A 22,135-nucleotide genomic window follows, 5' to 3' on the forward strand; every position below is an offset into this window, starting at 1 on the left:
AATCAAGCAGAATTACCTTTTATATGTTATTTAGGATTTGTTAACAATAAAGTCTTCCTTTACACGTAAGATTACTGCGTCGCAGCTTTAGAAATCATTGGTATTCATTTAGACAATAAAGGATTAGAAAAACACTTGATATTACTATCTGAGATTTGTTATGATTATTCCCTCATGTCGTGGAAAAATAAGTCATCAATTCACAAGAGCTGTGGAATTCTGAATTGCGTTATTATGGCTTAGTCCGAGTAGACCTGCACAGACTGATTCTGGATCAACTCAGTTGATCTCAGGCAGGAACTGGATCTGCTCACCCAGATGCTGTTTCAGCCACGGCATTATCTCGAAGAGGTCGATGTGAAAGTCTCGCGCATCAGGAGACGGCTTGTTCCTCTTGCGCGCTCTCATAGCTGGGTTGAGTAGGTCACATATGTCTATGGTGCCCCAGCTTACTACGGCCACCTGGGGTTGAAAACAGGAGAAAAGTCAATATGATGCTGATTACACTGTGCGTGATCAGGCTCTTATCGATGAGGAGAAACTTTCTGACCTGAAAGTAGCGATTTCTTTTTTGCAGAAACATGGATCCACCAGAGTCACCTATCCAAAAAGAGACAACACGTAACTGTAATGTGAATCTTGTAATATGGTGGCTATCATACAGTAAGCGCAGAATCCACACCTTTGCAGGTGATTGCGTCCTCATATCCGGAGGTGCCCCCGGAGCAGAGGAATCTGTCAGGTACATACTCGTCCAAGGTCACATCGGTGGGCATTTTAAGTGTTAGCTTTGCCTTCTCCACACAGGCAGGCCTCTGCAGACAGCCAAACAAGTAAGTGCATTATATACATATATATAAAACAATGTATTTCCACCACATTGTTGAGTTTAAGCATGAAAGCAGGCCACAGTCTGAATCGCGGCTCACCTGACTCTTTGTGTGAAAATGTGTTTCTTTTCGTTCTGTTTTCTTATGGATGAAAAAGGCAGCAGTCTCCTCCTTTGGTAGTAGTTCCTCCCCTGTATACACACACATTCATTTTACTGAGAAGTTTATTCAGGACCTTTAGTCAGATTTGTATTTGATATAATACATTATTAACATTGTGTTCTCGTTAGAGAGTGTTAAGGTCAAAGGTCACATACTGTGCTGCTGACAGGTAGAGTTGATCTTTTTCATGGCTCGGCTGGCTGGTACGGTACATGGCAAGCAGATGGGTCTGTAATATGACATGGTATACACACACTCAAGAATGACACTTATGAATAAATTTATGTTGGTTGTATACTGTACATTTTCCCTTTGTCTAGGTTAAAAAAGGATGGAAATACAAGGCTGCAGATTTTCCTCTGGGCTGTCTCACCTGGCCTTCCAGGAGAGCGGGATACTCTTGTTCACCTGCACCAGAGCTACATCATAGTCATAGAACTCAGATACATTTCTGTGTCTCAGTGCCTTGATGTTATAATTGGGGTGCATGATCACCTTGCTGGACTTCACTGTGCCATCACCTGGGAACCAGAGAAGCAGCTGGTTTCAGTATGAAGTCAACAAGATTCAACGTTCTTGAAGTGAACAGGTAGAAATTTAAACCTTAACCTAAAACTACAATTTTCTACAGTGTAGTGTTGCGTATGAGTTAGGGAAGGTGCTAACACTGTCAGAGTTTATGGATTGATTCCTACAGGGATAACATGCTGGAAAAGTTCTCCTGTTAGTGTAATTGGGATTTGGTATTGCAAGTGTGCCAACAAATCTTTTGCAAAACAGTACAATTTTGGTGAAAAAATATAATTATATATAAAATATATTGTTAAAAATGTTTAAAAACAAGCAGGTATATCAGTGTCCCAGCTCCCAAACTCATTAAAGGATCACCAACCTTTTAATCTTAAAGAAAGTAGCAAAGTGCGCCAACATAGCAATCCCCATCTCCAAAAATACTCTCGCATATTGACACTGACCGTGTTCTATGTCCACTTGGGAAGAGACTCTGTCTGTGCTGGCTTTGGCAAAGCAGTGAGCAGCTGTCAGCACCCAGTTCTGGCTCACAATGGATCCAGAACACCACTTGTCACGCCCCCATTCAGGCTACAAGGGAAGAAAGTGTTGTGTGTGTGTGTGTGTGAAAACCCACTCTAAATATGAAATAGGAAAAGTGACTTAGTGACTGAGTGTGTGCAAGGCTCTTACTGCTGTCAGAATGACGTGCCAGGGCTTGGTGTAGACTGTTACCTCACCTTTCACCTGTTCGCTGAAGACGTGTTCCTGAGCTACTCCACACATCGTCACACTCTTGTCACCTGCATCATGAAAATATGTTATACTGACCTGCAATCATAAAACACCTTGGCAGTTGATGGAGCAATCTCTTACTTACTAATGATGCTGTTGAACACCTTTCCCAGTGTTTCATAGCTTTCCAGAATGAAGACGTGATGCTCGTCACGTTTCTTTGAGGCTAAAGAGTTCAGCTGATCTTTGTTCACTCGCTCCCCAACACCAAATACATAGACATCTGAAAACACACACACATATTTAGATATAGATATAGATGTAGATACATATAATTGGTTAGATGGATTTTTGTTTTGTTTTGTTTTGTTTTGTTAGCGTGCTACCTAGCATTGCCTCCTCAGTGTGATCGTGGGCTGTTGTGCTGTAGCCGAGCACATGCCTGATCTGGGCCAGAGCTCTCTGAGGATTGATGCCTGTGTTGGAGTAACCTGCAAGAAAAACACCCAATAGAAATAGTAATGATATCAATAGAGCTCTAATGGTTCACCAAACATCTAAGAGGGTTGAAAAAGTTTTATTTTTTTCACTTTTTATTGACAAGCATGAGATGCTTGACAGATGCTTCTGAGCATGAGTTTGTCTTTACCGTCTGTTTGTATGATGATGATGTTCTGAGTCTCATGAAAATGGTTGTCGACACGTTTTTCCTTTAACAAGCTGATCATCTCATTGACACGGTGCAGCGCCGCGTGCAAATTGGTGCCCGTCTTACTCCCATGGCCTGCAGATGAACAAATACAGAAGACTGAATGATTGAAACATAAATTGATAATTAACCATTGAACAGACTGGTGCATCATGGTTGTCAACTTCAGACCTTAAATGAATGAAAGAATAACAAGCGGAGTCTTACTATGGTAGTCAAACTCCATCAGATAATGTATGACGTCCTCAGTGCTACTACTTATATCTGTGTCTCTGATGTCCACAATGTCTATAGCTTCACTGGCAAATGACAACACGTGGAACTTGATCTGCACCTCGTAGCTGTCCAACTGGAACGAAAATGAAGATGTTAGATGTTAGTTTCACACTCACTGATGGAGGATGAAAGGCAAACTGGTAGCCCAGTGTAAACCTTTGTCTTTTACCCACATCTCTTGTTAAGTCAAATAAAACTGATACAGACCTTTCTGATAAGAGCAATGGTGGCACCCCTAGATAATTCAAACTCCTCCTTTGTGATGCTTCCTGATGTGTCCAGTAAAATGAAGACGTTCATACGACTGCCTTGAGCCACGCGGACGGTTCGGGCAAAGGACATCCTTGCAGCTTACATAGACACACACACATTGCACATTGCAGTTGACTTCAGCTGGTTGCTTTAAATATTTGTTAAACAACTTTATGTACATGCACTTAAAAGTTGTTTGTGCAGCAACATTCACACCATCGGCAATATGTTCCAGACACAGATACAAGTTATACTCACTTTTCTTTTTGGAGTCTGGTGAGACCACATCCATGACTCCTGCAAGCGACCCTGCCATGGCCTCGGCCACAGCGCTGGGGGAGTCAAAGGTATTCAGGCCTGCAGTAAAGCACAAAGATAGCATGCATGCATATTTGATCATAATGTGATAATTTACTGTGGACTGTTTTGGTACTGCTGTAATGATGTAACAGTAACAGAAAACTAATTGAGGTTTTAAGTCTTTTTTTGGTCTTAAAAAAGGAATTGTTTGCTGTTTTAAAGGAAAGACACGTAAATTTAAAACACCTTGGCACCGAGGTGTTGAGCCACTCCACTCCGTGTTCTCCAGGCAAACCCTTTCAGCCGACCCGAGCAGAGTGAGACCAGCCTGACACCGATAGACCACCTTCTCTCCAGTGTGAAACCGGCCTGACCGCTGGGCCCCCGGTGGGACGCCTGGGTCATTACAGTCGTCAGCTGCATTTAAAGACAGAAAGGCGACAGTGGACTAAATACAGAATTTTTAAGGTGATAACAAATTATTTTTAAAATGTTATTTGTGTTTGTGCTATATAGAAATGTTTGGGATAGAACTTTAGTTGCAATAGATGATGATCATGTTGCACTTTGAAATGATGCACAAAGGCTCTTTAAGACATGGTTTGTTTGAGGTGAGGTTTCTTCCTCACCATGGTTGTCACAGACAGGAGTGGTTCCTGTCCACTCTCCAGTGACGGTGCAGTTCCTCTCAGCTGACCCGTACAGAGTGAACCCTTCCATGCAGGAGAAGCTCTGCGTTATCCCAACACGGAACCACTGATCCCTGGGCCAGAACTCACCATTATCCAGCTGGAGCTGAGCTGGACACATCACATCTGAGAGAGGGAGAGAGAAGGATGGACAGAGAAGAGGAAGGAGGATGAGGAGAGGAGAACACAGGGAAGAAAGGAAGGGTGAGAAGAACGGGGGGAGAAAATCACAGTGGCGCTTTGAGAGAAAAGTCAGACAGAACAGCAGAGTCATTTTATGTACATATGACACTGAATGCATCACCATCTACAACATTACCTTTGCATGTGGCCCGTGACAACGGTCTGCCATCGGATAATCTCATGAGCGACCACTCCCCATCCGCACCACAGGACCTGTGGCTGATGGGGAAAGGGTATTTCCCCGGGCCACAGTGATAGGTCAGCACACTGCCCTCCAGCCCCCCCTGCGGAGGAAACACGTGGTCACTTATGGAGTTAAATTAAGTCACATGAAGACTTCCAGTAAAAAGATACTTTATTAGTTTCACTTTCCAGGCCATCCGGCAAATATCTTCCTAATGCAGTTTTGCTTGCATGACATTTTTCTCTCATTACCTACTTTCAGCCCCTGCACTTTGGTTGAGGGCTTTCTAAACCTCTCTTTTGCAGAGTTTTATTTTTCTGTTATCAGCCTGTTAACTGGTATTATATTATTTTGTTACTGTATGAATTTAAAAAAAATCTAATTTACTTTTATACTTTCTACTGAATTTATATTGCATTTCACTTTTCTTCTTTTTTTTTTTTTAAATCACTATGTCTGACATAGTTTAATATAATACTTTTTACTTTTCTTCATTTTACCTCTTTTTGTCCCTGTAGTCCCTGATTTGTTGAGTTCCGTGTAACCTGTTTTGCAGTGTTTAACGTGTCTCTTATTAGCCTCTTAAACATAAATTGTATTCAAAATACTTTGCACAGATAGAGTGAAGACACATAAAGCTTTCAAAATGATGTCTAATTTGTCAAGGTTAAGCGAAGTCTGAGTCCAGTGCAGACGATCTAAAGTAACGCTACCAATGTCAGAGTGTCCCATGGGGGGGGGGTGCAGTATTTTAAAAGGTTAACACATAAGGAACAATTACATCAAGGCAGCGGGGCTGAAAAAATTACATGTATACTCTTTAAGGAGCAAACATCTTGGTCTTTTAACACTTGTATCCTAACTGATGTCAAATTGAAGTTGTACAGTTGATTATTTTCACTCTAGATTGATCAAAGGATTATTCTCCTGATCAATATATTATTGTTAGGTGAAAAAAATTACAGGGTCCAAGATTATCTCTTTGTCTGACCAATAATTTGAAAACAGAAAAGATATTCGATTTAAAATGACTGATCAGAGAAAAGCAGAAACTCCTGATTTTTGGGGAATCTGGAACCAGAGAGTGTTTGTTTGTGTTTCAAAATGGTTGGTGATTAAATTCTTTGTCAATCGACTAATCAATTAATCAAGTCAGCTCTAATGTACAGTGTGTTATTTTTACCTGTGAGTATGTGACATGTCCATCTTTGATGCTCTCTGTAGTCGAACAGTTCAGAGGCTGTGGCTCGTCGTATATCTCATCTTCATAATTATACTCTACCTCCAGCAGGGACACTGGAGCACAAACAGTAGACATGTTGGTGATAAACATGAATCTCTGCGCACAGATGTAATGCGTCAACACAGGCATATGGCACAGAGCCATATGAATGTGACATAATCTCACAAAAATGTACAACAAATAAAAATAGAGTTGAAATGCTCACCCTCCTGAACAAAGAAGAAGAGCAGGATCCACAGTATAGACTTGACATACATGACTGGACTCTGTATCAGCTGGGTTTGTGTCTTTGAGTGACAGAAATCACAGCAACAGTGTCTGCACTGACCTGCAGGAGGGTGCTTTATTTGATGACTGATTACCCATTAACACAGCAGCAGCAAAAAGAGAAGGAGGAATTGAGCAATATAGAACAGGACACAGATTTGAGCTGTTACTTTCATTTCTGGTTGGACTAGGTTTTTCTTGTTCTCTTGCTTTAGGATTCTGATATTTCTTTGGTGACATTTTTTTATATTACTTCCTAATATAAAGCTGCTCGAAAACTTTTAAATAAAAATCTATTATAGGAAACTCAACTGCAATTTCATGAGCCGGCTTTGTGAAACTAATGCAATTTCAAATCTCTTGAGCACTTCAAGCTGTTATTCACCATTCCCAAACCAAACCTCATCCCAGCACTGTTGTTGTTTTTGATGCCTAATTACCCAGAATTATTTCTAAATGACTCAAACTGTGTTGTCTTTGTGCCAATGTTTAGCATTTTTTGTGTTTGTGTTCCTGCTCGCTCAGGTTTGCAAGCGTGCATGTGAATAAAACATTTTAGAAGCTTAAAAGATCATTACGGGGATTATAGAGATTTAACAGGGATCCCCAGCTCTACCTCCACCCTCACCCCTTCTCCCCTTCCCTATCACCTCCCTCCTCCTCCTCCTTGGTGCTCAGTCCTCTCAGCTGACTCGGCTTTGTTCAGCACTGTGAAGGAGTTTCTAAAACTCTTTTGTAACCACTCACACACCATCAAAAAACAAGAGAAACACAGGTCGGTGCTGCTTGTGCTACACTAGACAAAAGGACAAATAGCAGCAAACAAGGATATTTTGATGACTGGAGTTTGAACATTATTTGATGTGCATTATGTTGTGTTTTTATTTTTAATTTTTACCTGGATTATGCTGATAGATGTCCAACAAAGGGCTCTGCTATGCTCTGCTGGAGGAGGAGGTTGCAAGCTTTCTACCCTACAGTGGAAACCTATAGTCGGAGCAGAAAGTGAACAATGATAAGAAAACCCAGGAAAACATTGTTAACACTTTCTCATAGAGAAATGGCTCCATCACAGTGTCATCCTGGATGCATTTATCCCAATATCAGGCTCTTTGAGAAGAGGAGGACTGACTAGAGTTCCCTGTGAGAGGGGACCACAGATTAAGATGTCTGACCTCAGCCAAGTCGCTGTATACTCAGACTCCTCAGATATTTACAAGGTGAGTAAGGATGAGAGGTTGGATAAGTCCATTTAGAGTCCACTGGTGAAAAACAATTCAAGGTCCACTTAAAAACTTTTTTTCCAGAGCTTTCAACCATTACCACATGGTCTACATCTGCAGATGGAGTCTGTTCACTAGTGGTGGATCTTTTGCAAACTCACAGGCTGATTTTATATCATTATATTTCACTTTCAACTTATTTTCCCGATGAAGACCATGATAGGATTGAAATCACAAGAGAAAGCTAGTGTGACATTGTCAAAACAAGGTAAAGAATGACCTTAATTAATTCATTTGGGGTGTGCAACATTTGGCTCAGGGCCCCTGATAGGTTAATGTGGCTGTGTTCACAGTATTGTCTTATGAATCGCAAACCTACGTCTCAGCTGTGTGGTTAGGCCAGAAACCATTGTATGGCCATTGTAACTGTAACTACTGTGGGTTAGTGTTTAAAACGAGACCATATAATTTTTGCTGAACAGTGGCCACTGTGGCCACAAGCAGCACTTACATGATGATAGCAGGTTGGAGCTACAGTTCCCAAGACCTGTTCGGTCCACAAGTCCAATGTTTTGGTTCATTCTCGCTCACTCATGTTGGTATCCAGGTGTCCATTTTTAGCTTTAGAGCACTGCTTGCTTGTTTGTCTTAATGGCACACCACTGTTGGACTTATATTTGCCAGGACGCCAAAAACACAACTCCAAATAAATGCTAATCCTGCTCCATAACTGCTGAATGTGGAAATAAGCAACTGTTTGGTAAAAAGTTTGCTATTACAACTTAAAAGATGATAATATGTCAATGTTGTGTTCACATCATTAGGTGATCTGACTGAGAGGAGGTAAATAAACCCCATATAAAGTTAGCAAAATCACTCAGTAATGTCTGTTACATGGCGATATTTATCTGAAGTTTGTTAATATTAGCTAACATTAGCAACCACGAGCTACTGGTCATATCAGACCAAGTAAAACTGTAGCAGCAAAACCGCAAAGTGTGCTCAAATAAGTAAAGGTGTGTTTCAATGCTTATGAATTGCTTGTCCTTTAAAAGAGGAAGAATATATTTAGGTGTAACTGTAACTGTATGACGTTTTCCTTTTTTTTTTTTTTTTTGACAGTTTGTCATTTTCATTTCCACTTTTCCCCGTTCCGCTTCTCACAGAATGTTTTCTGCAACCCTGCGTTTGAGCTGGAAGGGGAGCGAGAGGAGAGAGTGGAGGGCTTCCGGACATCCTCGTCCACCCCTGAACCAATCAAACCACCAGCAGCTAGTGAGTCAGCCAATCAGCATGCTATCTGTGACTAAACACGAGTGCTGTGTGTGTCTATGTATTGGATAAGTAACTTTATTGGATCACTTGACTTCACTTTTCCGCCAAGGATTAAAACGGCCACTCCACCAATTTTACATGTCAAAGATCTGGTTTACTGGTTGTGGTTTGTCCTACTCAACCTCTGAAAACAGCTGTATTATGTCCTCTGTGGGAAAATAACCCTGATGATTTCATAGTGATGTCATCAGGGTTATCTCAGCCAGTATTACAAACTGGAGGTGTGGAGCTTGAAGGACATTGGTCTTTACCAGGGAAGGAAAATGAAAGACACTACCCAGTTACATTATGGGAAACTTTTAGGGCCCAGTGTTTTCAGAGTTTGACCCACACTGGAAACTAAAAGTATTTTGGCCTCTGCTGTCTAATTTTGATTATTAATTTTTAAAATCTGTCTCTTACAAACCCAACACGAGACTCCATTTAACTGAAAACAGTATCATACATTTGTGGGAGTAAACACTTTAGTAAACTAAGATAAAAACATGATCAAATTACACAATGACTGCAGTTTTTCCGGTTGCAAAACCAGCCAAAGTCCAGTAGTTTATATTTAGCTTTCATTTTGATTCACTGTGAAATGTTGTTGCAGTTTGTGACTTTTTCTTTCTCTAGGCTTTGAAGAATTCACTTAAAGTCTATGATCTTCTTTAATACCATACGTGATGCCATTTTAACACCAATTAGGTTCAAATGAAAATAGGGAAAGGGAAATACCATCTAAATTACATGCAAAAAAAAGTTTGTGTGTAAATGTGTGTGTGCTCTGTCATTAAGGCCTAGGCTGGGGTCTGTTTGGGGTGTGTGTAATGCGTCTGCGGGCGCCAGGTTGTGGCTGGGGGATGGTGGCTGTTTCTGCTGCTGCTCTGCTCCTGTTAGCGGCCCTTGGACTTGCGCTGGCCCTCATCCTCACACGTGAGTCACTGCTGCACCTCGAATCAGTCATTACTGTAAATTACAATAATTAAAGTACATTGTTTTTTTCTCAATATGTGCAAGAATTAATTACTTTTCTATTTGGGAAGAATCTGATCAGACATCCTGTCATGTTTCCATCCTGTGTGTTTGTGTTCTCCCCGGTTTAGAGATAAAAGACCAGGCAGTGGAGGATCAGGTGTTGTCCACCGGCCCTCCAGACATATTGAATGCAGGAGATGGAGAGTCGCATATTTTACCCACAATCCCTTCCAACAGAAGTCAGCGGGACAGTACAGCCGCACCACAGCCCACGAGGGTCCCCTTGTTTGAAACACGTAGGCGGCTCAAAAAATATGCCCACTTACTCTAATATTGACATGTGGTATACAAAATTAGCATGGTCAATTTCATGTCTACCCAACACAAATGCTACCATTTCTTAATCTGGACGTCCTGTCATCTTTGTGTAACTGAGACCAGGTATTCCTTTCTGTCTTGTCAGGTTGTGGAGGTGTATTGACAGACTCAGAAGGCAGTTTCAGTTCTCCAAACCACCCCGGCTCCTACCCCCCCAACTCCCTGTGTGTGTGGGTGATCAGAGTCCCACCCCCCTCCTTGGTTCAGATCCATGTTTCCTATTTGACTGTGGAGGGACCGTCTCCTTGCCTGTTTGACTGGCTGGAGGTGCAGGAGCAGACGGAGCAGAGCTCTGTGGTCACCAGGTTGGTGCGACCCCAGCGAGCACCATGAATGGTCTTGAATGAAGGGCCTTTGTCAGTTTCCATGACACAAGTTGAACTTTGCACTATTTTTGGTTGCCTTGTCTCATGTTGTCACTCTTTTCAGAAAGGCCTATAAATGTAAGATGTTTCTGCTTTCACCAAAGTAGTTTAAGTGTTGAGAGGCAAAGTATGGATGTGTTCTGGCAAATACACATCTGAGTGTATACGAATGTCACAGCCCTGAAATTCAACTCAAGCCTGTATGCTTGTCGATCCTGGAAACCTAAGAGAAACAAATTCATCAAGGTATAATTTTTATGCATGTTCTGCCTGAGGGAAAATTGTTAGGGTTCATGTCATTACCTTCATTTGCTGGTAGATGGCACTAAAGGGCTGTGCATGATTATTATAGGGTAGTTCTTGGTACTGAAGGTTTCTTGGAAAGATTTCAATTCATGTGAATACTTTGACCATTTTGGTTATTTGTATTCTTGGAAAGTGTCGTAACATGATTCATGAAACTGCAAAAATGTTAGTCAACTCCTTCTCACAAATCCTTTTAAGAATTTATGGTGCAAAGTTCAGACACGAGTGGCAACTCCAAAGCTGTGAAATACAATAAAAGGCCTGTATGTCTCTCCTGCAGGTTCTGTGGTAACGTAGCACCACCAACAGTCAACACAAACAGCAGCACAGTGTGGGTCACCTTTCGCTCTGATGGCAGCATTGCAGGCACCGGTTTCACAGCTCAGTACAGGGCCATACTGCCCGGACACAGTGAGTAGGAATCTGGAAGTGCATGTATACTGCTGCTCATTCTCATATGGATTTATGTGCATCGGCGCATGTCTGTACTCACAGAGAGCTGCTCCAGAGAAGAGTTCATGTGTGACAGTGGTCGCTGTCTGCTGCCTGTGTCTGTGTGCGACGGTCATCCAAACTGCCACGACCAAACAGATGAGGCAAACTGCAGCCATAAACACAAGGGTAAAAGTGTGGAAACCGAGTTAAAAACAGAAATGTAAATCAAAACACACTTGAAAAGGTCGTAAGACTCAAGAGTGAACTCTACTTACAGAATGTGGTGGGCAGAAGACTGGTCCTTATGGTTACCTGTCAAGTCCAAACCACCCAAAGCCTTATCCTCACCAGCAGGTATATTCAAAACCACTATGGCCTGCTAAACACTGTCTGAAGTGGCTGTCTTGTTGGCTTTGCCTAACCCCAGTTCTTCTTCTTCTTCTTCTTCTTCCATTAGTTGTGTATATGGTATCTATCTGTTGAGGAGGGACACGTCATCACACTGAGCTTCACGAACTTCAGCCTGGAGACTCAGGACGTGTGTGAGTTTGACTACGTGGAGGTGCACGACAGTGTCGACACCGGAGCTGGAAGAGTCCTGGGAAGGTGAGACCATCAACAGCCTTGATCTTTCATTATCTGCATATCAGATTTTATATTACTCTGCTATATTTTCTGTTGTTTAAATCCTGTACATTGGGGGTAAATAAATGTGTCTTTGTTTGTGCTAGTTATACAACCACAACGTTCTGAAGCATCTTTTATTTCCTCTGCCTTTGTCTCAGGTTTTGTGGTACAACCTTCCCACCAGACCTGACCTCCTCTGGCCCCCACATGACTGTGGTGTTTGTGGCTGATGAGGGAGTGGCCGACAGCGGCTTCAATGCAACATATCAGGCTGTGTCTGTACTGGACCGTGAGTTCTTGCTTTTGTGAAGTTAATTCATTTGTGTTGTTGGTGCCTTTATTATTTCATTTGCCTCTAATCCTTGTTTTCATACTTTGTTTTACTTTCTGACTTCTTGTTTCTCCCTCCTCTCTTCCTGTAATGCCTTTCTTTGGTCCTTCTTCCTTCTTTGGTTCCTTTCTTTCTGTCCTTCTCCGTTTCCTTAAAGTTTACACCTGAAGCTTTGTTGACCTCCCTTAAAATCATTTAGTGGCTGTTACTTTCTTTTTTTCCCTATCCTTTTTCCTTTGCTCTTTACAGCCTCCTTTATCTTACCATAACTCTCCTGTTTTTTTTTCTTTATCTAAAGGGACATGTGGTCCCAGGCAGTTTGCCTGCAGTACAGGGGAGTGTCTTCAGCCGCAGTGGTTGTGTGATGGATGGAACGACTGCCCTGACGGAGCAGATGAACAGGGCTGTGGCAACTCCACCTACCCTCCCTTCAGTGAGTCCCTGTTATCTCTGACCCCGATCAGACTGTTATAGATACAGTAGTTTCTGTTTCCAGAGTTTTGCTGTTGAAATCACTCTAAAACCAAAATCAGTCCTTATCAAAATAACTAAATAGATTATATCATAACTTCCTTTGAGAATTAGACTATGAATTCTGATTCTCTGAATACCAAAGCAATGATTTCTTGTTGCCATACCCTCAGCTTCATCATGTGAGTTTATAGAGGTAGAGATGTGCCAGGGCCTCAGCTACAACCTCACCTCATTCCCAAACATCTGGCTGTCCATTGCTGATCAGAGAGAAGCTGCCACACTTCTGCGACAGTACCGGGTAAAAGCCACCTTCACAGCGTATCTAATTTACCTTTATTCTCATGTTTCTGATGTATAATCTTCAAAGACTGAGCCCCTGTGCTCTTGTCCAGGTGCTGATGGAGCTGGCCTGCTTCAAACCCCTGCAGAGGCTGGTGTGTGGGATGTTCCTGCCCCAGTGCAGCCCTCAGGGTGGCGTCCTACAGCCCTGCCGCTCAGTTTGCTCTTCAGCTGAGCAGCAATGCAGCCAAGCCCTGGATCTCCTCTCCTTCAGCTGGCCCTTCAACTGCCACCTCCTGCCCGACTCACAGGACCCCATGGAGTGCTCGCTGCCTTGATGCTTCAAGAGTTTGAAGTTACAGTTGTGCTGTTAGTAAGAGAGATGAGAGATCATCTCCTGAAAACATTTCACACCAGATTTGCGGCAACATGTCAGGACAAAAAGTTTGCGTTTTACAGAACTGGAGATCTTTTTTTCTGGACATTATTCAATTGCTGTGTTGTAGAAAGCAGCATGACCCTCACTTAACACTCCTGCCCATAAAACTCATATGATACATACAGAAAATTGTGGCACAGTAGCCATTTTAAAAGAAAAGCTTTTAAGTACTCAAATGAAAAGTTTTTTAAGTTTTTGTGTGATTGACTAAACCAAATGGAAGTTTTCAGCCTCCAATAGAAAATCAAATCATACTGGTATAAATTGTCTTTTTGCACTATTTATTGTTTTGATGTCATGTAAATCATGTAAAAACATATCTAAGAAGAGAGAATGAACAATACACACAGAATACCTTTGAAACAACTTCTAATGCATTGTCCTTGAACACAACACATTACATAATGTGCCTGTATTTTTTCAGTGTTTATAACAGTCCATATTTGACATAGTGTGAGATAAAATGGGAAACAGTCATGGGTTGAGTCTAACTGGAAATCATGAAGTTTTTTTTTTACAGTTTTGCTTGACTGAGTAAGCATGATAAAATATAACAGATGCTCACCTCCTCATGTGACAAAGGTTATCTCAGTTAAAATCCACTTAACTGGTAACTCTTGAATAAAAAAAGAGTATTTATAAGCATTGGAAAATCAAGTCCATTACATATATATATATATAAACACACACACACATATATATATATATATATGTGTGTGTGTGTGTTACTGAAATGATTTTGCTACACAAGGCTTGATTGCACATTTCTCATAATCAGATCTTTGAGTCTCATGACAGGTCTGTTTTACATTTGTAAACTGTGAAGTAACAGTGACCGAGCTGCTAAGGAGGAACAATGAGTTTCAGGGTATGGTCTAAAGCGACGGCGGTCAGGCCCCACACTCGATGCTTGCCATTACGAAACACTGGGAGTGTGTATCCATACTTGTCACCAGTGCGGAAGTGTGTGTAGCCACAGTTCTGGGGGTTGCACAAGTGGGACAATGACAAGGTGAAGATCTCCTCCACCTGGGATGGAAACAAGCACATCACATATTTGGTTCTTAATAGATACCAACCAGAAAAGAGGTGTGTTTTTATGGTAGCTGTTTGATTAATTGTTTTTTTGAGTGTACTTTTACATTGGTAGTTTAAAAAGTCAGTGAGGAAACAGACAGACATAAAAGCAGCAAAGCTGAACTGTAGTGTTTTGGTTGATGATATGAAACAGTCACCACAGAAGATCGTTTGGTGCCAACAGTGACTGTGATGTGATTTCATAACACCAGAAAAAAAAAGAGAAATTTCTTTAAATCTGCAAAGTATCTGTTATGGGAAAACACACCAAAACAAAGTGTATAATATATGACTTAATAAATACAGAACCATGTCCAAAAACAAAACCTCTGGTGATTTACACATGTGGAACCCTGTCCATTTCAAGTAGATATAAAATGTGGGGTAATGCTAAAAAAAAAATATGATGACTGTACCTCTCCAGGGTTTGGTTTGAAGGACAACTCCTCTAGGGGACCGAGGTTAGCCAGCACAGGAGCAATCACCATCCCTGACTGGAGGGACACACAAAAGACACAAACTTAACACATATTTTGTATTCAAAACAATCAAATTACCAAAAAACATTGTGACAATTACACAAGTATAATGAAATGTTAAGCTTTGTTTTAGGTAAGATGTGAGTTTGTGTGTTTGAATAAGTGACATGAAGCAAGATATTGTATTTTTTTTTTATTATGAAGATAGATTAATCCATCTGTCGCTGTCTGTATAACAAAGCAGAGCCTGTATAGTAGTAGACATAAAGACAAGTTTCTGCAGGCCTAATTTAACACTGAATTTAAGACAAGTCCTGGAACAATTTATTGATTAATTGGTTATTACATCAATGGAAAATGAATCATCAACAATTCTGATTAACTAACAAATAGATGTTAGTGATTTATCCCGGTCCATGATTCTCAAATGTGAGGATTTGATGCTATATCATCATAAACAGAAAATTTCTGGGTTTGAACTGCTGGTCAGATGAAACCATCAACTTGGAGCTCTTGGAATTTGCAATTAATATTTTTACTAATTTCATTATTCTAACTGATGTTCACAGAATTACTTATAAATAAAAAATAGATGACAGTTCAATCAATAGTGAAATATTGAAATGATAAATTCTTTTCAAAGTTAAGTACAGCTCAATGCTTCAACGCATGGCTTAAACTCTTTAAGACAAAACAGTCCCACTCACCATGTCCCTGTGAGGCTTCAGGACACCCCAGACCCTCTCCATTCCCACATTAACACCCAGCTCCTCCCGGGCTTCCCTCAACGCTGTGGCCACCACATCTCTGTCTGATGGATCGCTCTTCCCTCCTGCAAAGCTACACACAAATGGAAATAAGGACACATACTCTACTGAATGTTTGTAATACAGTTTAGTCTGTTTATAGCCTGCCACTCACCTGACATCTCCCTTGTGCCTGCCCTTCAATGTGCTGGAGCGCAGGGTGAAGAGAAACGCCGGTTGCCCCTCAACAGAACAGAGGGAGACCAGGACAGATGCCCATCTCCCCTGGTTCTTTCCTTGGCTCTGACTTGCTGCTTTTCTCCCCTTTTCCACATCATAGAGCTTTAAGTTGGGCTCCAGTCTCTTTCGACACCTGTTTTCATTCTCCGGGGATAGACAGTCTCTCCAGCCATCTACCACCCGAGTGGCAGCCTGATGGATAGCTTTGATATGCTGAAGAAAGAGGCTAGAGGCTTGTGTTCTACTGTAAAAGTGGTTTAAAGTCTGTGGTGTATCTGCTGACAAGCTGAAAAGTCTGACAAAGTGCTGTCTGTAATATAAATGGCTTTGAGGAGGGTTGCATTGAGTCTTATTGGTGAAAGTGAATGAAACTTTGTCCCAAGGTCTTCTCCAGGGTTGAAGGCAAGTTGTGTTGGTTAAACAGTCCTGATAAGTTCTCACAGCTTTGGGGTTTTGACCTGAATCTTCCACTGCAGTGCATTTCCAAGGATCAGACACTCGTTTGTCTTTTACAGAGGTAGAAACCAGATAGGGGTGATGATGGCTGGGTAAAATGGCTTTGGATAGGAGGTTTTGAAATGAAGCCTCTCTCAGATGATGATTACCACAGTACGAGTTAAATAAAGACAGCTGTATTGCACAGGATACAGTCTCGGAGGACAATGATGACCCCTCCTTGCTTCTGCCTCTTTCAGGAAGCACGCTGTATCTGCTTTCCTTCCCATGTTTTGCGCCCTGCCATACAGCACCAGTGTGCCCAGAGAAAGTGCAGAGGTGGGACTCTCTCAATAGCAGCAATGACCTTATGGGACAAGACCAGGTCAGGATTTGAGGGCCCCTAAACATCTTATGAAAAAAAACAAACAGAAAGATTCAAAGAGTCTTAAAGGTGTCAGTCAATGGGGCATCATTAACTACACCAGCATGAGTACTTCAGTCTATGTGACAGCGTAGGTAAACAGTAAATACCACTGTTTCTACCTGTAGATGAGATGGACACCTTTTGGGGAAATGTTAGCATGAGCTGGTGGAGTAGATAGACCTGTTGTCTCTTAAAAACCCAGCTGATATAAGCTCAGGTTTACACGGACTTGACAATCATCACAGTTACACTTTGTCTTGCAAACTTTGCCTGACAGCTACAACTGCTAGATAGCTATCTGAGCTCTGTCAGCGACGTATGCAAACATATTACATATAAGTGTCACATTTGTGGGTTATCCACTACCGCATAAAGCTGTCACAATCACGTTTGGGAGCATTCAAGATCTAATTTGGCATGAAACTATCAAACATGTACGCACGCTAACTAGCTAGCAAAAAAATTAGCATAAACTAGCATAACAGAGAGCTGCTCAATATCAGTGGTATCGCGGTCCTAAAATTTGGGATTTGGTCAATGACAGCGTTGCGACATGTCCAACAGGAAGTCAAAAATACGCCAGTGACCGAATGTCAAATGTAAAATGTAATTTGAAAGCGGAAAACATTCACCTTGAAAGTTGAATAAACAGCAGCTGTCTCCCTCCGATAGCCGCCGACTGCCATTAACCAATATGGCGCATAACAGCTTCATGCGCGTCAGTGTTGCCTTCACTGCGCTGTGTTGACGCCAAACTTATTTCACAACTTTTTTTTTTGTTTGTTTTTTGTTTTTATGCAAATAGATAGAGGGCGGGTGTGAGTGGCATTTTTAACATTATTCACTGATGAATTCATTGGGAAAACAACCCATTGTTTGAAATTTACATCACCAGACGTCACGCCTTCAGCTGAAAAACCAGTCTACCTTCTTTTGACTGTGCATTGATGAGGCCTGTCTCTTTTACTGGGTTGACTAAAACCAGGCTTCAATACAGTTTTAGTTCATAAAGAGCCTAACATCACTCTCTTGATCAATTTCTGATGGTTATTAGTTAATTTTTGCAGTGACATAAAGTTGCCATTTGTTCACCAGGCCTAATATTTATCATTTGACCAACTGGAAAGAACCTGTGACGAGGGAAATTCCTCACCCCACCTGTTCTTCCAGCTCCACCCTGAACCCAGGTTGCTTCAGCTTTTAAGCAGCATGTGATTCATGTGAACTGGCATTTCAAACTTGCCATCTTTGTGTGCATTTCCTATTTCTTCAGCCGACTTGAGCAGGGAACCTTGTAGTTATCGGTATATATCCAGGTCTGACCTCTGAGAAAACTAACTCACCTTTTCTCCTTCAACCCAGCAACATATGGCCTCTGCCTGGACTGAGGAGGAGACCTTTGTCTGCTCAGTATGCCTGGATACCCTGAAGGACCCTGCCACTCTACCCTGTGGCCATTCATACTGCTTGGCTTGTATCCAGAGCCACTGGGACAAGGGAGATAGCAAGGGTCAGCACAGCTGCCCCCAGTGTAGGCAGGTCTTCAACCCTCGGCCCTCGCTGGCCAAGAGCACTGTCCTTGTGGAGGCTATGGAAAAACTGAGAACCAACAGCCTCAAGCAGAGCTCCTCCACAGCTGCCTCCTCAGCCCCACCATCGATGCCTGTCTACCTGGAGGTCCTACCAGATATGGGGCCACAACAGGGCAGCATGTACCCTCAGCTTCCTTTAGTGGAACCCAGACCCTGCCCTCAACACAACCGACCCCTGGACCTATTTTGCCACGAAGACAAGGAGTGTGTGTGTGAGTTGTGTTGCCAACATGGACACAACGGGCATCGTGTGCTCAAACCACAGGAAGAGAGGAAGGAGAGACAGGTATGTAATGGAAAAGGCTAATTATCACCAGAGTAATATTGTCAGTGCTCTTTTGTAGTTGGTTTCTCTCATGCTGGTCTTGGTGTAAAAGATGAGGTTCAGGTGAATCTAGAGCTGTGTTTTCTCATATGTGGCATTTCCAAAATGTAGCTGATCTTGAAGTATTTGTAAAACAGCTGTCTTTTGTGTGTATTCCTGTCAGATGTAATATATAAATATATATTTTGTGATGTCACAAATTACTAAGTAAATCACTGCCCAACAGGGTGTGTGTCTTGTTTTCTATACTAAGCTGTGTGTGTGTGTGTGTGTGTGTGTGTGTGTGTGTGTGTGTGTGTGTGTGTGTGTAATAGCAAGAGCTTGTTCACATGCAGGCAGAGGTACAGAGGAGAATTCAGGAGACTGAAAAGACGCTTAAGGAGCTTCCACATGCTGCTCGCCAACACAAGGTAAGTGACAATTATTGTTTGGTCTGATGTATTGCTTGTAGATCTGTTCATGACATGTGTGTCTTTGTACCCTGTTTTCATCATCTCCTCATCCTCTTTGATCCTCCTCTTCCTCTCTCTGTACTCCCAGGCCTTGGTCCAGGCTCTAGAGCAAGAGAGCACAGATTTATTCGCAGAGCTAGCCAAGAATGTGAATGGAACAGGCACCCAGGTTGGTGAGCTCCTCAGCACCCATGAGACCTCCTTAGGCAGTCAGGTTGAGGGCCAGATCCACAGACTGGAGCAGGAGGTGGCACAGCTCCGCTGGAGGAGTGAAGAGCTGAGCAGACTGGCTGACATGCAGGACCACATCTGCTTCTTGAAGGTAATGAGCTGCTGGAATTTGATTTCATTTGAATCTCACAGGATAAATAAAGCATAAGTTTCACAATCAATAAAATGAGAACTTCTGTCAATTGTGATATTTTGTCATTTGTTCTCAAGAATTTCCTAACCATGGAGCCCCTGGGTCAGATGGGTGTCACAAGAGAGTCAGTGCTGAGTCAGGAGGAGGCGGTGGTAGCCTCCATCCGCTCAGTCATGAAAGAACTACAAACGTCAGTACAGGAGCTCTGCAAAGCCAGCCTGGCCAAGATCCTCACATTAGGTCAGTATTCCTCTCCTCTCCTCTCCTCTCCTCTCCTCTCCTCTCAATCAAAACTTGTCTTTTCTTTATAGTGAATCATGGCCCTGTGGCTTCAACACCCAATGGTGCAGTAGTAGACACTACAGCAGCTGATAACTGTGGGCAGGCCAGTGCACAAAACACAGGTACAGAAACTTAAAATCATCCAGTGTATTTACTGTTACCTACATACTGAAGATAGGGACATTTAGAGATGTGCTTCTCGCAACTCATCCTCTCTTTTCTGTAGTGTATGAAATGACAACAGACCCTCCACCTTTGCCACCTCCACGAGCTCAAGGTAAGTTACTTTAGAAACTTAATACACAGTACAGTCTGTGTCTTGGATATGAAAATATTTAACTGTGGCACTTAGAAAGTTTCTAAGTTAATATTTTTTGCTTTTTCCCAGGGCACAATTCTTCATCCAAATATCCAGCTTTACATCCTGCATGTGCTCAAGGTAACAATAATAACGCCTGCCACACTACATGAAAAAGTTTCTCTGATATTTGAGGTCATGAGTTTGAGATTTCTTTGGTTTGCCTGTTCCCTTTGTTCAGTTGTTTGTGAAGCTTCAGCCCCTCCTCCACCCTTCCCTCCTCATCGACCTCCAGGTAAATACAAAACCTTCAGAAACTGCCTGCACATATTAATCAACTACTTTATCTTGTAGATGTAGAAAATCCCTGATTTATATAATAGTATTTGTGTTGTGCTCTTAGCACCTACTATAACAACTGTAGCACTGTAGGTATTTACAGATAGCTATTTAAAGGAGCAGTACACAAAGTAAAATATCAAAATCAACAGTGTAAACTACTATCACAACTGTTAATCTTAATTAACTCAATATAACTAATGTTATTTAACTTGCTCACATGATATTTAGCATTTCTTTTGTTTGTTTAAGGTCATATTAACCGAGGTTACACAACAGTGGGACCTGTGAATCCAGAACCAAAGTCTAGAGATGAATTGTTAAAATGTAAGTCCATCATCGTCCACAATATGAAACAGAATAGAGACCACAGTGTCAAAGCCTTCAGGGGGTACGGTGTCTTCACTAAAATACATCCTCTCTCTTCAGTTCGCTTTGAGCCCACCATGGACCCCAACACCTCGTATCGCCATGTGCTGCTGTCAGACGGAGGTCATAAGGCCACGATGCGGGCTGAAAACTTGAACCCACCAGACCATCCTGAACGCTTCGACTTCTGGAGACAGGTTTTCTGCAGGGAGCCCCTGGCTGGGAGCCCTTACTACTGGGAGGTGGAGTGGACCGGCCAGAAGGTGGATCTTTAGATATCAGTGGGGAAATGGAGGGGTTTCAGATACAGACATGTGCTTCATGCTATAAATTATTGAAATCAGTTCATATTTGACAGCAACATTCATGTATTCACATCTGGATGTCTGGCTTCTTTTTTTTTTAACCTACCTTTCTCTGTCCCACTGTGCAGTTCACCATTGGCGTGGCCCACAAGGAGATGGAACGGAAAGGTTCTGATGACAAAAGCCGTTTGGGCCACAATCCCCTGTCCTGGAGCTTGTACTGGTCCGGGACTGGCTTCTCCTTCTGGCACGATGGGCAGGAAAAACTCCTGGGCTCACCTAAGGCCAAGCGGATCGGCGTCTATCTGGACCAACTTGTCGGGACTCTGGCTTTTTACCGCATCGCCAACAACCAGGCTGAACTCATCCACCGGCACCAGACCCAGTTCACCGGCCCACTGTACCCAGGGTTCAGGTTCTGGGCAGGAGTAGGGGCCACAGTGACTGTTTCTCAATTGGATTAAGTTGTGTATGAATGATGGGCTCTTGCTTGTTTTGATATAACCTGCTTGTCTGGTGGTACGCATGTGACTTTGCGAAATTTGAATAAGGAAGTACATGTCTTCTTGCTCTGGAGGTCCTTCCAGATGAAAAACAAAACTGTTCATGAGTATCTGGCTTCATAATATTCCTTTTGCACCCACCTTTTATTATTCTGATGTAAATCTTTCAAAAACGTCTTTTAAAGTAAATAAAGGAGTAAAAAACACACATTTCATTGTACACCTTTTTTAAAAAAACAAACATATTTCTTAAATAAACATTTACATCTTGGGACTGTTGATGGTTCAAATAGCCCCCAGTATTTATTTTGTTAATATGTATATCATGATCCTCCTGATCTTATCGTGAGTCCTACACGTCGGTGACCTGGATGCTTTTAGCCCCCCTCCTTTCTTATCTGTATCTGTAGTAT

The 22,135-nt window shown here is 42.1% G+C and overlaps 4 protein-coding genes across 4 annotated transcripts; 2 read left to right on the forward strand and 2 right to left on the reverse strand.

Annotated features, from left to right (window-relative positions):
- Positions 1 to 2: 2 nt before the first annotated feature.
- cfb (complement factor B) lies at positions 3 to 6,416 on the reverse strand. Its single transcript, XM_022760478.1, has 19 exons — positions 6,279 to 6,416; positions 6,014 to 6,126; positions 4,783 to 4,930; positions 4,404 to 4,589; positions 4,021 to 4,191; positions 3,733 to 3,831; positions 3,430 to 3,572; positions 3,154 to 3,295; positions 2,887 to 3,021; positions 2,624 to 2,728; positions 2,383 to 2,520; positions 2,196 to 2,305; positions 1,967 to 2,093; positions 1,366 to 1,513; positions 1,148 to 1,221; positions 930 to 1,021; positions 683 to 815; positions 551 to 600; positions 3 to 462 (listed from the first exon to the last, which is right to left on the reverse strand). The coding sequence occupies exons 1-19, from the start codon at positions 6,328 to 6,330 to the stop codon at positions 280 to 282; spliced, it is 2,349 nt and encodes a 782-aa protein (XP_022616199.1). The 5' UTR covers positions 6,331 to 6,416; the 3' UTR covers positions 3 to 279.
- A 3,240-nt stretch (positions 6,417 to 9,656) lies between these two features.
- mfrp (membrane frizzled-related protein) lies at positions 9,657 to 14,164 on the forward strand. Its single transcript, XM_022760555.1, has 11 exons — positions 9,657 to 9,813; positions 9,984 to 10,151; positions 10,319 to 10,538; positions 11,185 to 11,315; positions 11,400 to 11,525; positions 11,617 to 11,693; positions 11,797 to 11,945; positions 12,125 to 12,255; positions 12,596 to 12,730; positions 12,942 to 13,069; positions 13,164 to 14,164. The coding sequence occupies exons 1-11, from the start codon at positions 9,708 to 9,710 to the stop codon at positions 13,386 to 13,388; spliced, it is 1,596 nt and encodes a 531-aa protein (XP_022616276.1). The 5' UTR covers positions 9,657 to 9,707; the 3' UTR covers positions 13,389 to 14,164.
- On the reverse strand, positions 14,160 to 17,577 carry LOC111232878. Its single transcript, XM_022760556.1, has 5 exons — positions 17,526 to 17,577; positions 15,967 to 16,877; positions 15,753 to 15,885; positions 14,983 to 15,060; positions 14,160 to 14,518 (listed from the first exon to the last, which is right to left on the reverse strand). The coding sequence occupies exons 2-5, from the start codon at positions 16,875 to 16,877 to the stop codon at positions 14,333 to 14,335; spliced, it is 1,308 nt and encodes a 435-aa protein (XP_022616277.1). The 5' UTR covers positions 17,526 to 17,577; the 3' UTR covers positions 14,160 to 14,332.
- A 568-nt stretch (positions 17,578 to 18,145) lies between these two features.
- LOC111232847 (tripartite motif-containing protein 16-like) lies at positions 18,146 to 21,911 on the forward strand. Its single transcript, XM_022760514.1, has 11 exons — positions 18,146 to 18,771; positions 19,125 to 19,220; positions 19,351 to 19,584; positions 19,704 to 19,866; positions 19,938 to 20,030; positions 20,135 to 20,185; positions 20,297 to 20,347; positions 20,448 to 20,501; positions 20,798 to 20,872; positions 20,975 to 21,177; positions 21,348 to 21,911. The coding sequence occupies exons 1-11, from the start codon at positions 18,262 to 18,264 to the stop codon at positions 21,681 to 21,683; spliced, it is 1,866 nt and encodes a 621-aa protein (XP_022616235.1). The 5' UTR covers positions 18,146 to 18,261; the 3' UTR covers positions 21,684 to 21,911.
- The last annotated feature ends 224 nt before the right edge of the window (positions 21,912 to 22,135 follow it).

This window comes from Seriola dumerili, unplaced genomic scaffold (genome assembly GCF_002260705.1).
Source record: "Seriola dumerili isolate Sdu_G_001 unplaced genomic scaffold, Sdu_1.0 BDQW01000337.1, whole genome shotgun sequence".
NCBI lineage: Eukaryota > Metazoa > Chordata > Actinopteri > Carangiformes > Carangidae > Seriola > Seriola dumerili.

Coding starts and splice junctions, on each gene's coding strand:
- cfb (XM_022760478.1), bottom strand. CDS start 6,330: ATGTATGTCAAGTCTATACTGTGGATCCTGCTCTTCTTCTTTGTTCAG. Junction 3,296..3,429: donor CCATTGCTCTTATCAGAAAG/GTCTGTATCAGT, acceptor TTTTCGTTCCAG/TTGGACAGCTACGAGGTGCA. Junction 2,521..2,623: donor CACTGAGGAGGCAATGCTAG/GTAGCACGCTAA, acceptor GTGTGTTTTCAG/ATGTCTATGTATTTGGTGTT.
- mfrp (XM_022760555.1), top strand. CDS start 9,708: ATGCGTCTGCGGGCGCCAGGTTGTGGCTGGGGGATGGTGGCTGTTTCT. Junction 11,526..11,616: donor CTGCAGCCATAAACACAAGG/GTAAAAGTGTGG, acceptor CTCTACTTACAG/AATGTGGTGGGCAGAAGACT. Junction 12,731..12,941: donor CTCCACCTACCCTCCCTTCA/GTGAGTCCCTGT, acceptor CCATACCCTCAG/CTTCATCATGTGAGTTTATA.
- LOC111232878 (XM_022760556.1), bottom strand. CDS start 16,877: ATGTTTAGGGGCCCTCAAATCCTGACCTGGTCTTGTCCCATAAGGTCA. Junction 15,061..15,752: donor TGAAGCCTCACAGGGACATG/GTGAGTGGGACT, acceptor GTGTCCCTCCAG/TCAGGGATGGTGATTGCTCC. Junction 14,519..14,982: donor TCAAACCAAACCCTGGAGAG/GTACAGTCATCA, acceptor TTTCCATCCCAG/GTGGAGGAGATCTTCACCTT.
- LOC111232847 (XM_022760514.1), top strand. CDS start 18,262: ATGGCCTCTGCCTGGACTGAGGAGGAGACCTTTGTCTGCTCAGTATGC. Junction 18,772..19,124: donor AAGAGAGGAAGGAGAGACAG/GTATGTAATGGA, acceptor TGTGTGTAATAG/CAAGAGCTTGTTCACATGCA. Junction 19,221..19,350: donor ATGCTGCTCGCCAACACAAG/GTAAGTGACAAT, acceptor CTGTACTCCCAG/GCCTTGGTCCAGGCTCTAGA.